Source organism: Odontomachus brunneus, unplaced genomic scaffold (assembly GCF_010583005.1).
Source record: "Odontomachus brunneus isolate Ranch 3 - 2012 unplaced genomic scaffold, Obru_v1 Obru_scaffold_069, whole genome shotgun sequence".
Lineage (NCBI taxonomy): Eukaryota > Metazoa > Arthropoda > Insecta > Hymenoptera > Formicidae > Odontomachus > Odontomachus brunneus.
This window is the reverse complement of record NW_022639519.1, coordinates 399,632-413,871: the sequence shown is the minus strand read 5'-3', so window position 1 is coordinate 413,871 and position 14,240 is coordinate 399,632. Positions and strand designations below refer to the sequence as shown.

Here is a 14,240-nt window from a genome sequence, read left to right as displayed (position 1 = left end):
ATATATATATATATTAGTAAATCTTTTAGCTATCACAACTAAATAACTTTGTTATGAAAGCAAAAAAATTTGCTCCTACAGCTAATATTTTTAGTTGTCTATATATTAGCAAATATTTTTTTTCCGTGTACGAATATTTAAACTTCCAATATAAAAAACATATGCACACATATTGAATACGTGCATATTGAATACTGTGGCGAAAGTTTAAGTATTCATATTTAAAGATTAAAACAATAAGAATGTTTAGAAAAAAATATTTGAAAATTTATTCGTGGGGTATAAAGTTTATCCACAAATAAACTTTCCACAAATAAATTTTTAAGTATTTTTTTTCTCAGTGCACGTAACCGAGAATTGGTATTTTTATTTTTAATTTCGCTACATTGAAAAAGAATACTTGAAAATATGTGGGATACAAAATTAATTTCTATGAAATAAAGTTGATTTCTGTAAATAAACTTTGTATTCCACGAAGAAATTTTCAACTATCTTCCTCAGTGTAGAAATTTTTAATAGCATATTTCAGTTTCTAAAATATACAAATAACATGAAATGAAAGGATAACCAATTACTGCAAAATATCGTTCTATTTCTCGGTTACAAAATTTTACAATAATTTTTACTGCGCACTGAAAAAAAATACTTGAAAATCAATGTGTGGTATATAAAGTTAATCTCTGTGAAACAAGTCTGATTTCTGTGAAAATAAACTTTATATCCCACAAATTAATGTTCAAGTATTTTTTTCTCAGTATACAATTCTCTCCGTGTATTGACGTTAATCGAAACTCGACGGATCTTTTCGGTCTCTGTCTGGCTCAGCTCCTAGGATCGAGCGATTGTCAAATGCAGTTAGTTTTAACGTTCATTAAACTGCTCGCGACTGGAGATTCTCTTGACTAAACTTGCAATTGAAGATTCTTCGATAAATTGAGCGAGAAGATTCTTTAACCGCAGATCAGTGCGTTGGAACATGTCACGTTGGCCAGGCATTGATTCGAGTGTCTTTATGACGGTGGCTCAAAGCATCGCGATTAGACGCGTGTGCACGTACATGCGTTCATTCTACGGGAAATGCCGAGTCCAAGCGACTCGGTTGATTCCAGAGTGTACTGGCACACGCTCTGGTCGGAATGATTTACGCTTGAAAGTGGCACACGCCTGTGATTAAGATCGAACCGAGTCGAAGCGCGTCGTGATGACACAATACCCGTCACGGATAATAAAACGTTAATTTGGCGTGATTACATTGCCGCCGGTGAACATCGACGTCTGCAGAGTAGCCGGCGCAGTCTGGAGCTTCGTCTTATCGAAATTGTCGCTTAGCTGCTTCACAGCCGAGCTAATCTGCGAATAACGACCGATGTCACGGCCGGTGATCTAATAATTATCTCACATCACAGCTGACTTGTCTGTTGGCACGCGTTATCGTATTGGTACTGATTGAACAACTTGTAAAGGATATTGAAGTGAATGAATGATGCTTGCCAAACTGTCATTCGTCACAATTCGCGTTTACATTAATTTCGACACTCGACAGCTTTACGAGCGAGCCTGAGATGGAATATTTGACAGTGCTTAAATGTGTTTGGAGACCTCAAAGTAGATGCTCGAATCTTTTAATGGTTTTCTCATGATCTTTTGACTGACGACAGAAGAGTAGTCTAGAATTCTTAATTTACTTCTTATTAATCTTCATGTTTCAATCCTTTCCAACTCGTTCATTCTTCAATTTTTAATTCGTTTATTCGTTTATCTTATTTATATCTCAATAGATACGTAGCAGATTTATATTCTTGATTCTTTACACACACAATCACTTTTAAGCGAAAAATTACTCATACGTTGAACCTATCGTTGTACTTTTTAGTGACGAGTGGTCTAAAATCCTCTATTTACTTCTTTATCTTATAATTAACTTTATCTACGTTTTCACTATGATTTAATCCCTTTTCATTCGTTTACACTTCAAATTTTGGTTCGTTTACTCGTATATCTTCTATCTCAATCGATACGATTATTCTTAAGGTCGTTTCCAACTAAAAAGTTGCTCGTATGTTGAATCCATCGTCATATTTTTCGTTTATTTACTTGTAGCATTTGCGAAGGTGGCCTGATAAGGCTGATACGTGTTGTAAATTAGCGGGCTCGTGGTGCCATCGGTTAAAAATTTAGTAGAAAGAATTCCAGTGTCAGCTAACCCGACAGTATTTTTCCCAACAGTATTGGAAAAATTTTGGAGGCCCTTATGTAACGCGACATGCGCGTCACGTGCGCTTACGTGTTGTATAATGGAATTTTGTTCGACTCGGTTCTATCATCGATCTTGAAGACTGATGTTTGCGCTATATCCGCCGACGCTCGCGAATTAACACAGTGACACTCGCTACCGTGGTAAAGCGCGCGTCAGTATCGTTTGCTGTAAGGGTAGGTGTAGCAATACCGCCAACGATTTCAGCAAAGTGACAAAATCAACCGCATGGAGTGAGGCTGATCTAATGCACTTCTAACCGTGTGCACACGTGTGTGAATTTGTGTGTATATAGGTACATACATATATCTGTGTGTACACATGCGTATGCATGCTCGTGACATCGGACTTTTTGCTCAGTGCAATTCTGATCGAGGTAAACGAAGGGTGATTGCTGCGATCCTAGCGAAGACTCGACGGATTCTTCTCTTGAGACTGGAAGGTACGAAGACGTCGGTACACGCGCGCTCGCGGAAGTGTATTTTGGAAACTCCGTTTCGCGCTGAATACGCAGACTTACATTATTGGCAAATCGCGCTTAAATTATCAGTTTCACATTTAATCGACCGTTCTGGCTCGTTTCCGAAGTAAGATAGCCGAGAGCCCGGTGGTATCAGCTGAATCCTTCGTGAAGATATATTTTTAGGTAGAACATCGATCGAATTTTGACACTGCTGATTCGCGGTACGGACTAATCATTTTTTATCGCGTTGCGTCCTCGCGAATAGGGCAAAGGGCTCTCCCATTGTGAGTACGCCTTAATGTCATGGTATACTTAGTAGCATTAACCTCTCTCACGCGCGTCATAAATGCCAAGTTAACTTACGCGTGTTGGCTCGCGCAAATTTCGTCGATAATACGCGTTAGCGAAATGTCATCAACTGCCTTCCCATATGTGTAAGCTCTGCCGAGGGAAACGATGCGTGATACTCCCCGCTTCCGACGTTCCAACGTTCGATGTCGAATTAATTATGCGTTTTTTCGTATTAAACCGTCAAGTGTTGCGATGTCTGACGTCGGTGAATATCGGGACGAAACTGAGAGTGCGAAATAACGCAAGTGATGAGACATAATAACGAAAAATGAAACAGACGTCTCAAATAGGATGCAGAGGTACACGCAGAAACGTGTCGCGATTATAAACGTAAGGAGAGAAAAAGTTGGCGCGTTGAATGACGTCATCGCGTCTAATTGAATCATGTATAAAGTAAGGTAATAATACTAATGTCTGGATATATATACTGAGAACAAAAATACTTGAAAAATTTCGCACAAGTAAACCTTATATCTCCTACAAATAAATCTTCAAATGTTTATTCTCAAATTTTGGACATTTTTACTGTTTCGGTTTGTAAATATGAATATTTGAACTTTTAACATAGAATATACGTATTGAGTTAATTAATAATAAGTAATTTTGGATTATTCAGGTAAAATAAAACTATTTATATTTTTATGTTGTTATAATTTTATGGAACAATGTGTGCATTGTTTCGACCTGTGATCTTCTGCGATTCTTCACATATATTGTTATATAAAATGATGACAACACAAAAAATACAATTTTTAATTACACGTGAAACGTTCGAAATTACTTATTATACAACCTAATAGATATTCTATATATGTATACATATTCTATGTTGAAAGTTTAAATATTCCTATTTAAAAACCAAAGCAATAAGAATGCTCAGACTTAGACACATCTCCAGGCATTGGTACTTTTATCTCATCACCAATCTTTTCCTCTAAAAAAATTGATTGATGACCAATAGAAAGCCAACAAAACAGGGCAAAAGACATATGCATCTCGAGTCTTATTTAGTCACGTTTCTTTAGAGACTTAAACGTCAATTGAGCTTTATGCAATCAATGGGAATCGGCAGCACAGGAGTCAACGTGTTAACAATCGAAAATCGTGACAAGGGAAACCAACACAATAGAACGTTAACTCGCGCGTCGCAACAGAGCGACGAAAAGACGCCGGGAGAAATCCCGTCGACAGCACTTGCACAGTTTTGCACGACCAGTGTACAATTAACGCCGTTAGCTCTTCATCGTCCTGCTATTTCCGCCGCATGTGATCGCCTCTTATCGTTCGCGTCTGTCATTCACTGTCATCGGTCCAGATATATACCGAGAACGTTCTCCGTTTTTCCTGTCTCTCGCGAAAGGGAATGACGCGCGTTCCAATTGCAGTCGTTAAATGGGAACGTGATTGCGGATGATATTTTTACCCGTGATATTTTCACACGCACTCACGTTTCTACACGAATGGTGCAATATCGCTATTAAGGCCATTAATAGTTAACACTTAAAACTTGTGAGATATTCAAATTTTCCTTCCGAGTTTATTCAAATTTTCCAATTGAATTATAATATATAAGGTGTCTGACAATTGATGAAATATTCGTTGTATGCAAGTAGAACTCATCAAACTGAAGACAAAATTCCTCTACCATCTCGCAAACAATCACATAAAATTTTGAGTTATTAGTAAAGAAAATTAGTGGACGATCGTGCGCGATGTGGTAAATGAGCTGTGTGGTGGTTATTTATGAAATGTTGAAAGAATTTTGTTTAGTTGAATTTTGTTCAGAATTCAGTTTGATTTCTATTTGCACCCAACGAATGTATTATGAATCAAACATTCTGTATGTGAAATTTACATTTGCACTTACGATTCAACTGAAAAATTTTTATTTAATTCTGAATTTAAACTGAGTACTTGAGTATCTCACTTGAGATGAGTTCCAATACGCAACTATTAATATATGCCTAAGAGTCTCCATAGCAACAGTACTGCTCGAAGAAAAGGAGGACAGGCGGTTCCGTTGCTTCAATATTCGATACCAAATCTCGAGGGAGTCCCTTTTCAATTGCTTCACCCGAAGTTGATACCAAAAGAGTCAGTCTCGAGACGAGGAAGAGATGATGGAAGACCATATGAGGTCGCGAGACATCTTGTTTCTGGTCGTCTTTGCCGGTCGGAACTTTCGAGTAAATCGAGATCTCAAGAGGTGGAGATCACTAGCGAGTTTACTCGCGGATATCCGTGCTCGCTTGAGATTAATACTCGTGTGTGAGATTGCCTTGCCACGATGCGAAATCGATGCTCGCTCCCAGCTGCTTGTGCATCCTGATAACTCAAGAGCTCAGTTCCTATAACTCCCTGAGAGCTCAGCTGCACCATTTACGTTGGGTGCTTGGGTATAAGGTGTCACATAGATCTCGGATCCGTGAAATCCGAATATCTCTGGCGAGTAATACAACGGAAAAACTCCATAATGGGCTCAAACATATAAAAAAAATACTCTGATCATTTCTTTCTCATTTAGATACTCGACATTGCAGCAACCAGTTAGAATAAGATTTTTAATGTTGCGAAAAGATATTATTAGATATTATTAGATTAAACGAACAAAATGCACTGAGAGAAAAAATATCTACGAGATAATAAATATTTATTCAATGTAGGTACTAATATAATATACTTATATACTAATATATTAAATATTTTTCTAATAAAAATATATATTTTCTTAAAATCTTAGCTTTTCATGAAAACAATCGTTTATTGTTTATTCTATTTAAATAAAAGAATTTAGATTTAAGTAAATATATTATCAATATCCACCAAAGAAATATTTAATATTTTTTAGTTATCTTTTTTCTCACAGTGTATAGAAAATTATCGAATCTAACAGAAGATTTGAGCCAAATGCCCGACATCAATTTCCTGTCGTTCTTCTCTTTCCTTTTTTCTTTTTTGTGATTGCATTCTTTGTCTAACAGATTGCGATTGAATTATTTGTCTAACGAGTTTGCTCTAACTGTCTTTTAACAGCGAAAATTCTACGAGATTGCACCGTGTCTAACAATTTCTCTCGATTTTTCCCGCAGACATTGCATCGGACTGACTCCATGGTATCGCTGTCTTACCGATCGCTCGCGAGCTACATCACAGATGACAATCTCGCCGAACTGCAAAATTTCCTCGAGAACAAGCGAGTGCAGGTCGACGATAGAGATGAGGTAAGAACTTACGACCGCCCGAACGGTTTACGTTCTCCCAAAGAGACCTCTTTAATTATTCCCTTTTAATCAGAAATTCCTCGCATGAAATTGCTGCTGATCTTTCACGGGTATATCACTGGCATAATCGCGATTTGCAAAGTATTTGCCGGAGATATTACGTTGTGTAATAAGATTTTAATAATACAGACTTAAGGTCGAGTCGCGCGCTTATCTCGTTGCGTAAACTTTATATAAAATACGTACATACATCGGATATCTCTTTGTAAGATAAGTCTGCGAATATAAAAAGGTCATAAACTACACGAGGAATGATAAGTTTATCTATCAAACTTGTGTTCTACTCTATGTACTTGCCCTAACAAATTGTTTCGTTCGTGTTACGACAGAATGGTAGCACTGCCCTTATCCTTGCGGCAACCAAAGGGAAGATACACTTCGTCCGAGCGCTCATCAATCATGGAGCGGACGTCAATGCTGAAGATGGGGTTGGTACTTTGGCTCGCAAACACACCTGATCGCAAACGGAGTATGATCGAGATGCTGTAACGTGCGCGCGTAATTTTCTTGTTTCAGGATAACTGGACGGCGTTGCTGTGCGCAGCGAAGGAAGGTCACACGGAGATCTGTCTCGAATTGTTGGAGCATGGCGCCGATTTGGAGCATCATGATATGGTTAGAAGAAGTTGCGCATATTCCATTAGTCTGGCGCGATGCCATTGATATAAATTTGTAACCAGAACGCAATGAAATGCGACAAAAATTCTTACTGCGTCAAGCAACCCGCGAGTCATCGCTGCTTTGATTCCGCATGCGATTAAGAATCACTTTTGTCGATATACTACTTAAATTCTAACTTACATAATATAATAATTAATTATATATATATATATATATATATATATATATATATATATATATATATAATCAATTGTTATTAATTATATCGTTAATTATAATTCCCATTAGACTACAAACTCTCCTTTTTGCTGAGTGCGTTTTACAGCCGTTCTACTTTGAACGGCGAGAGTATTTACGTAACGAACGTGATGTGGGTTGCTTAGACGCATGAGTGCTCTTATGTAAAAGTGGAAACTTTTATTTATAAATAGAGTGTCACACGAAGAATTATGAATTGTTTTATTGCAGGGAGGGTGGACTGCACTCATGTGGGCGACATATAGGGGTCGGTCGGCGACGGTGACGTTGCTGTTAGCGCGAGGAGCTGACGTCAATGCGCACGGGAATTTTCATATTTCCTCATTATTATGGGCCGCTGGCAGGGGTTATACTGATATAGTGAAAGATCTCATTGCTCACGGGGCAAAGGTCAATGTCGGTGACAAGGTAATCGTCGGCGCATAGCAAATCGATGGCCAAGTCGCTCGCGTTCCTTCTCGTTGATACCTGGGCTCGTTATTTGTTTATTTTTATCTTTCTTTTCTAGTATGGCACCACAGCACTCGTGTGGGCCTCACGTAAGGGAAACGTAGACATCGTGGATACTTTACTCAAGGCTGGAGCTAATGTCGACACGGCCGGCATGGTAAGGCATACACACACACACACACACATACACACGACTTGGTTATTTGCATTAGTTATAAATTATCTTTCACGTGCAGAGCTCTATTTTCTCTCAACTTTAACAGCTTACTTTTATTTATCGATATCTGTATCAATTCCTTCTTCCTCTTACAGTATTCATGGACGGCCTTGCTCGTGGCTACCCTTGGCAACCATGTGGAAGTAGTTTTACTACTTTTGGAACACAGACCAAACGTGAATGCTCTAGACAAGGACGGCTGCACGGCACTGGCGATTGCCTGTCGAGAGGGTTACCACGAAATAGCGAATGCTTTGATAAATGCTGGCGCTTATGTAAATATCCAAGATCGGACTGGGGCTACAAATCTCATCCACGCTGTTAAAGGTGGCCATAGAGGTGTGGTGGAGTCTTTACTGAAGAAATATGCCGACGTCGACGTTGCCGGAAAGGTACGGTTCTAACTCGTTTGTCCTTTGCTCGCGTATCTTCCTCGAAGATTGACGTGGAAAAAGAAATGGGAAAAAAATGATGAAAGGAGAGCATCGTTTCTTTCGGCGATTTTTCGCAAGACGGTTCCCGAATATATCGTTCATACCATGAAATAACGACCAGTTGGATCTCTTGTCACTTAGATCCGATATTCCATGTGGAATACACTCCTTAAATAAATCGATAATAACGCTTCGAGTCGGTCGCATTTTCCATAAGAAACGAATCTCTCGGATCTGGCCGTACCGTGACTTCCACATCCCGACAGTTACCGGTTACAGGCGGTTACCGGTTCCGTATTTGCGAATTGATACCTTGGTACCCGTTGAGAGAGCCGCTTCGAGCTAGGTTCGTGCGTGATATCTCTCCCGCACCGGTCATCGAGTCGCTCCAGTTGTAACTAACTACCCCACCGTATATATTTTAGGATAAAAAAACCGCAACTTACCTAGCAGTAGAGAAAGGCCATATACAGATACTCAAATTATTACTAAACGCTAACCCAGACCTGGAGATTGCCACGATAGACGGCGACACGCCTTTACTGCGGGCGGTGAGGCTGCGTAACGCCGAAATGGTGCAATTGCTTTTAGACAAGAAAGCCAAGGTCTCGGCTACGGACAAGAAGGGCGACACTGTACTGCATATTGCGATGCGTGCCCAATCGAAAGCGATCGTCGAGATGCTACTGAGGAACCCAAAGAATAGCCAGTTATTGTACCGTCCGAACAGACAAGGCGAAACTCCTTACAGCATAGACTTCAATCACCCCAAGACGATACTTGGACAAATATTTGGCGCCCGTAAGTCGATTACATTTACACGTCGTTTTATTGTCTTGTGACGTATAAAGTGAAATATGTAAGCAATGTAATGCGCCTTTAACACGTCTCATGAGAAATTTTCACCAATCTTGCAGGCCGTTTGAACACTAATGAAGATAGTGAGAACATGCTTGGTTATGACTTGTACAGCAGTGCGTTAGCAGATATCCTTAGTGAACCGTCACTCTCGACTCCAATTACTGTCGGCCTTTACGCAAAATGGGGTTCTGGCAAGTCATTCTTGTTAAATAAACTCAGAGGTATCGACAAATAAATGTTTGCTAGTTCTGCGGGTTATTCCAGAAACATCACGTTCTCTGAAGGCTAACGGTTTCTCAGTGAATTTGCACATGTAACAAATTCTCTTTCAGATAAATTAAAAAAATGTTGACTGTATGTATCTTGTGTTAAATATGTATATCTTGATATCTCTTTAATTTGAATTAAAAATAATTTTATTCGAATTTTTAAAATAATTTTATTTTGAATTTCGAAAATTCCCGACCATCGCGAAAATTCTGGAATACCCATCTTTGTTCAAGTTGTACGATAATATTGATCATCGCATCTTTTGCAGAGGAAATGAAGAACTTCGCACAATGTCTTGATCCAGTGTTCCACTTTTCTTCCTTATTGTTTCTAATAATAATCCACATATCCTTACTGGTGACAGTCGCGATAGGTCTTGCCTTACAGTCATGGATTATCGGTATTTTGTGTGGGATATGCCTGATAATTATCGTTTATTTCTTCCTGATTCTCCTGTGGTATGTCAATAAGAGGTAAGATCGAAGATCATTCGCATACGAGCGATGTAAGTTACTTTTTCACTCATCGGAAACGCTTTTAATCGCAGGTATAAATGGTACTGGCCGGATAATGTGACAATGGCGCTCGCTGCAAAACTGAACGCCTTGAAACTACTGCTGCAAGTGATCTTTTGCCACCCTCCGGGCGGTCAGTGTCGTCAGGATGGCATAGCAGTGCAGCCGATAAAGTTTTACTTCACCGATCAGACTCGCGTAGGCACGACCGCCGCCGGCGAGAATGCAGTCGTGCAAATGATCGGCTCGCTATATGACAGTATCGAGAACGACTTCGGTTCTCTACCTACCAGATTGTACAGAGCATTCCGGCCAAAACCTGAAAAGTCGTCCACCACTTGGAGGTGGAGACGCCTGTGTTGCTTACCCTACATAGTAATATTTGAATTCTGCTTCTGCAGCTTGTTGATCGGCATCTCGGTGCTCACGATTTACCTCATGGATATTTCGAAAGACCAGTGAGCAATTTTGCACGTCTACTGAATAACATTTGTTCACAATATGTTGCACCATTCGTTTCTGACTTATTGTGTTTTGTGTTTAGAATTACGATGGACCGAGTCACTTCTCATATTATCATGATCACGATCGCTTTGATCTTGGGCATCAGTGTTGTAGCCAATCTATATACATGGAGCAGAACAATGCAAGCACTAGTATTTTCGCAAAGGAGACATCTTCAACGTAACATCTCCAAGTTGGAAACTCTGAAGAGTGAAGGTTTCACTCAGAGCTTGAAAGGTGAAGTCAAACTGATGACGGATATGGTAAGTCAGCATCGTTCATTGATAATTGCGTGACTTCTTCAGTGACGCGTCTTCTAATAATAATTTTGAACAGATCAAGTGCTTGGATAGCTTCATGGCTCAACAAAGTAGACTGGTTATAATAGTGGATGGCTTAGACAGCTGTGAGCAAGACAAAGTTTTATTGGTCTTGGATGCTATACAGACATTACTTAGCGATAACGGTTCTCCCTTCGTCGTGATATTAGCGATTGATCCACACATTATAGTTAAAGTAAGTAGCTAAGTGATTGCAATTTTTGCTTTTCAGTACTGTAAGAAAAATTATTATTTAATATTGTACGTATACACAGGCTGTAGAGTTAAATAACAGAAGACTATTCTCGGAGTCGAATATCGGGGGTCATGATTACTTGCGGACTATTGTCCATCTTCCGTTTTACTTGCAAAATAGCGGCTTACGAAAGGTGAAGGTAGCGCAGCAAACTGCGCAGCATTGCAAAAAAACTGTATGGTCAGAAGCCGAAGAGAGTGTCAACTACACCGCTACCAGCACCATGCATCACTCTGTGTCTAGTCGGAGACTCAGCACGGAATCAGCGATCATGAACAGCAATGAGAAATTGAAACCTCAAACCAGAAAAGGCAGTAGAAAATTACGATTGAGCGAGTCGATCGCGAGCAGTATAGGCAGCAATTTAAATCGATTAGGCGGCGCACAAGATCTCAATAAGATGCTACTTACTGACGATTACTTCAGCGACGTAAACCCACGTAGCATGAGAAGATTGATGAATGTTGTTTATGTTACTGGTAATTCACGAGTTGTATATATGAATCGTATCACGATATTGTTATCATGATTTCGATATTTAACGTTCGTCTTTCCCTTTTAGGCCGGTTACTTAAAGCATTCCAGATTGATTTCAATTGGTATCACTTGGCCAGTTGGATCAACATCACCGAGCAGTGGCCTTTCAGGACATCTTGGCTTATTCTTTATTATGACATGTACGAAGACAGTCTGGATGACAACATGTCGTTGAAAAGCCTTTACGATAAGTAGGTAACTTTTATTACTGCGTTGTCATTCTTTCTTTCTCATATTACTACTTTTACGTCTCTATTTTTATTGCTCAGAGTGCGACCGCAAATTCCGGTACTGAAAGAAGTTCAACCACTCTTAGAGATGGATAGGGACGAGCGTAAACTGGACGTTTTCCTCACCTTTCATCGTGCCAGATTGCTCGTCAGTGATATGAAGATATTCTTGCCTTTTACCATCAATCTAGACCCGTATATTAAGAAGAAGATAAAGGAGGAACAGCAAAGCATAGAAGAGGACGCGAATATAAGCTTTTACAAAACAGGTGTCGTTCGTCACGGTTACAATACTCAGATTGATCAAAAGACTGCGAACAAAACCGCAATGGGCCGATATCCGAGACTACCGAGACAATCGAGCTTGCAGGGATCCGCGCCACCATCTTCATTGTGGAACTTGCAGCCCAGCTTCGAGTGGCATACACCTTGGGTGGTACCTGTTCCACCTATGGAGCTACCGACACCTCGTCCAGCAATAACTACGCTACCGGTATGTGATACATTTGTTAGGCATATCCGAAAACTCCAAGTTTTTGAAATTTGGAAACTTTCATAATTTGCAGAAAAGTAACAATTTTCGTTTAAATACTATTATCGAAATGTGGATAAGATATCAATATCTTGAAATACAATTATTCCAAAGAGAAAATATACCGAAAATAGTACACACAATGGATTTTATTAATCGCTTTGCTTTTGCTTTTTAGCCCGAAATTACGGAGGTGCAGCTTTCAACTTTATCGGTGAACGGAGTCTGCGAATTGATTGATAAAATCGACAACATGAATCCGGCTCAGATTACGGCGTACAAGCACATTGTTAAAGAGAGTAACATCAACGGTCGAGTTCTACTACATTGTGATCTACATGAGCTGAAAAAGGTAACTTTCTTTATATTAATAAAAAGGACGAATTAAATTATGTTCAATTACTAATAAGTACTCGTATTTCTTTTAGGTGTTTAAAATGGCTTTCGGAGATTGGGAAATATTTCGTATGGTACTCGTCTCGCTTAGAGAAATGGAACTCTCGTCGTTCCTAATATGCGACGAGACTTCAAGAAGTGTTCGATTTACCGTAGGACCCGAACAGGCCACACGAAAGGGTATGCTTAATGTTTTCTCTTCGTTGGCTCTCTCATTCAACTCAACATTTTATCTTCATCGTTGTAGATCATTCTCTGCAAGCCAATTCAATGCGTCCAAGTGCTCACGTGGAGAAAGAAAAAGGAACATCGAGGACGGACGGATCGTCACGCCGGGACCAGAACAAGCAATCTATTATGGAAAAGCAGGTATGATATCATTATTAAGTGCACTTGACGAAATTAACATAGTCCTAAATAAATTTATTGGCTGATATATAACTGATCTATAGCTAAGTGAACAAAAATTAATGTTATAATTCTCATTTCTGTGCATTCGCGCTCGATATTAGTTTCAGGTAAGTCGATCCTATGATCACCTCGACATTCAGAGATCTTTAGTTTTAAATGTAAATATGATGTATTATGCTAACCTGCTATCTGCTGAAGTACACGTGTACGTTTCAGGTAACGTTAGAGGAGCAAATGATTTGCGGTGCTCTGCAGACCTTGAACGAGGAAGCATGCGAGGATGTGTTAGACGTGCCATTGCCAGTGATGCAAGTACCAACAGACTCACTTTCAGGTGAGCCCACTCCCCTACCACTTTCAGTGCCTCTGGTCATAATTCAAGAACCACCGCAGGCAACCCTACAAAGCAGTGATCCCTTCGTCGAATACAGTTCTAATGTGTAATTGAATCAGATCCAACGCACGATTATATGTATATATACTTCGCCAAATAGAGGCTCTCGCTCACGCTCCATATGTCGTAAAGTGAAATGAGAATAAAATCATTGACTAGCGTAATTTTGTCAATGCATTTGCAGGAGATATATATATATATTTTTTTTAACATATATATTATAATATATAATATTATAATATAGTATATATATTTAAAAAAAAATATATATATATCTCATATGAATGCATGAATATTATAATATGTTATAATATTATATATTATAATATACTATAACATATAATATTATAATGTAATATATCATATTGTATATCATATAATATGATATATAATATTTATATATTATTATGCGTTATTGCCAATTCGTAATACTGGAAGAAGGATAAAGAAGAAAAGACAAAAAAATCAAATGGATGTACTTTGTCATATTCGATGGTTTTTTTCGGTATACATGTGCATTGTACATTTGCATTCGCTTGGCAGAACATTACCTGATAGTACAACTGACGAAAGATAAACAAATACGACAGCAGTCAATAAACCAATGCGATACTCGTAGAAATATATTGTTCATACCATTTGTAAATTACGGAGATAAAGGGCTATCCCTTAAAGCAAACTCTTC

At 39.0% G+C, this 14,240-nt stretch overlaps 1 protein-coding gene across 11 annotated transcripts in view; it reads left to right on the top strand.

The window, feature by feature from the left end:
- LOC116846793 (kinase D-interacting substrate of 220 kDa) overlaps positions 1–14,240 on the top strand; it is a 52,653-nt gene that overhangs the window by 32,998 nt on the left and 5,415 nt on the right. For 10 of the 11 annotated variants that reach the window (XM_032821080.1, XM_032821079.1, XM_032821077.1 and 7 more), the window contains 19 exons: positions 6,158–6,289; positions 6,679–6,777; positions 6,866–6,964; positions 7,439–7,636; positions 7,737–7,835; positions 7,991–8,287; positions 8,755–9,130; positions 9,247–9,411; positions 9,729–9,933; positions 10,008–10,433; positions 10,520–10,742; positions 10,816–10,995; positions 11,075–11,534; positions 11,618–11,783; positions 11,862–12,315; positions 12,533–12,706; positions 12,783–12,930; positions 12,998–13,119; positions 13,378–13,495. In XM_032821080.1, the coding sequence (XP_032676971.1) occupies positions 6,179–6,289; positions 6,679–6,777; positions 6,866–6,964; positions 7,439–7,636; positions 7,737–7,835; positions 7,991–8,287; positions 8,755–9,130; positions 9,247–9,411; positions 9,729–9,933; positions 10,008–10,433; positions 10,520–10,742; positions 10,816–10,995; positions 11,075–11,534; positions 11,618–11,783; positions 11,862–12,315; positions 12,533–12,706; positions 12,783–12,930; positions 12,998–13,119; positions 13,378–13,495 (4,120 nt within the window). In that variant the 5' untranslated portion in view covers positions 6,158–6,178. Of the gene's footprint in view, positions 1–391; positions 2,697–6,157; positions 6,290–6,678; positions 6,778–6,865; positions 6,965–7,438; positions 7,637–7,736; positions 7,836–7,990; positions 8,288–8,754; positions 9,131–9,246; positions 9,412–9,728; positions 9,934–10,007; positions 10,434–10,519; positions 10,743–10,815; positions 10,996–11,074; positions 11,535–11,617; positions 11,784–11,861; positions 12,316–12,532; positions 12,707–12,782; positions 12,931–12,997; positions 13,120–13,377; positions 13,496–14,240 lie in introns of those variants that run through there. The other variant, XM_032821081.1, reaches the window with a different exon arrangement.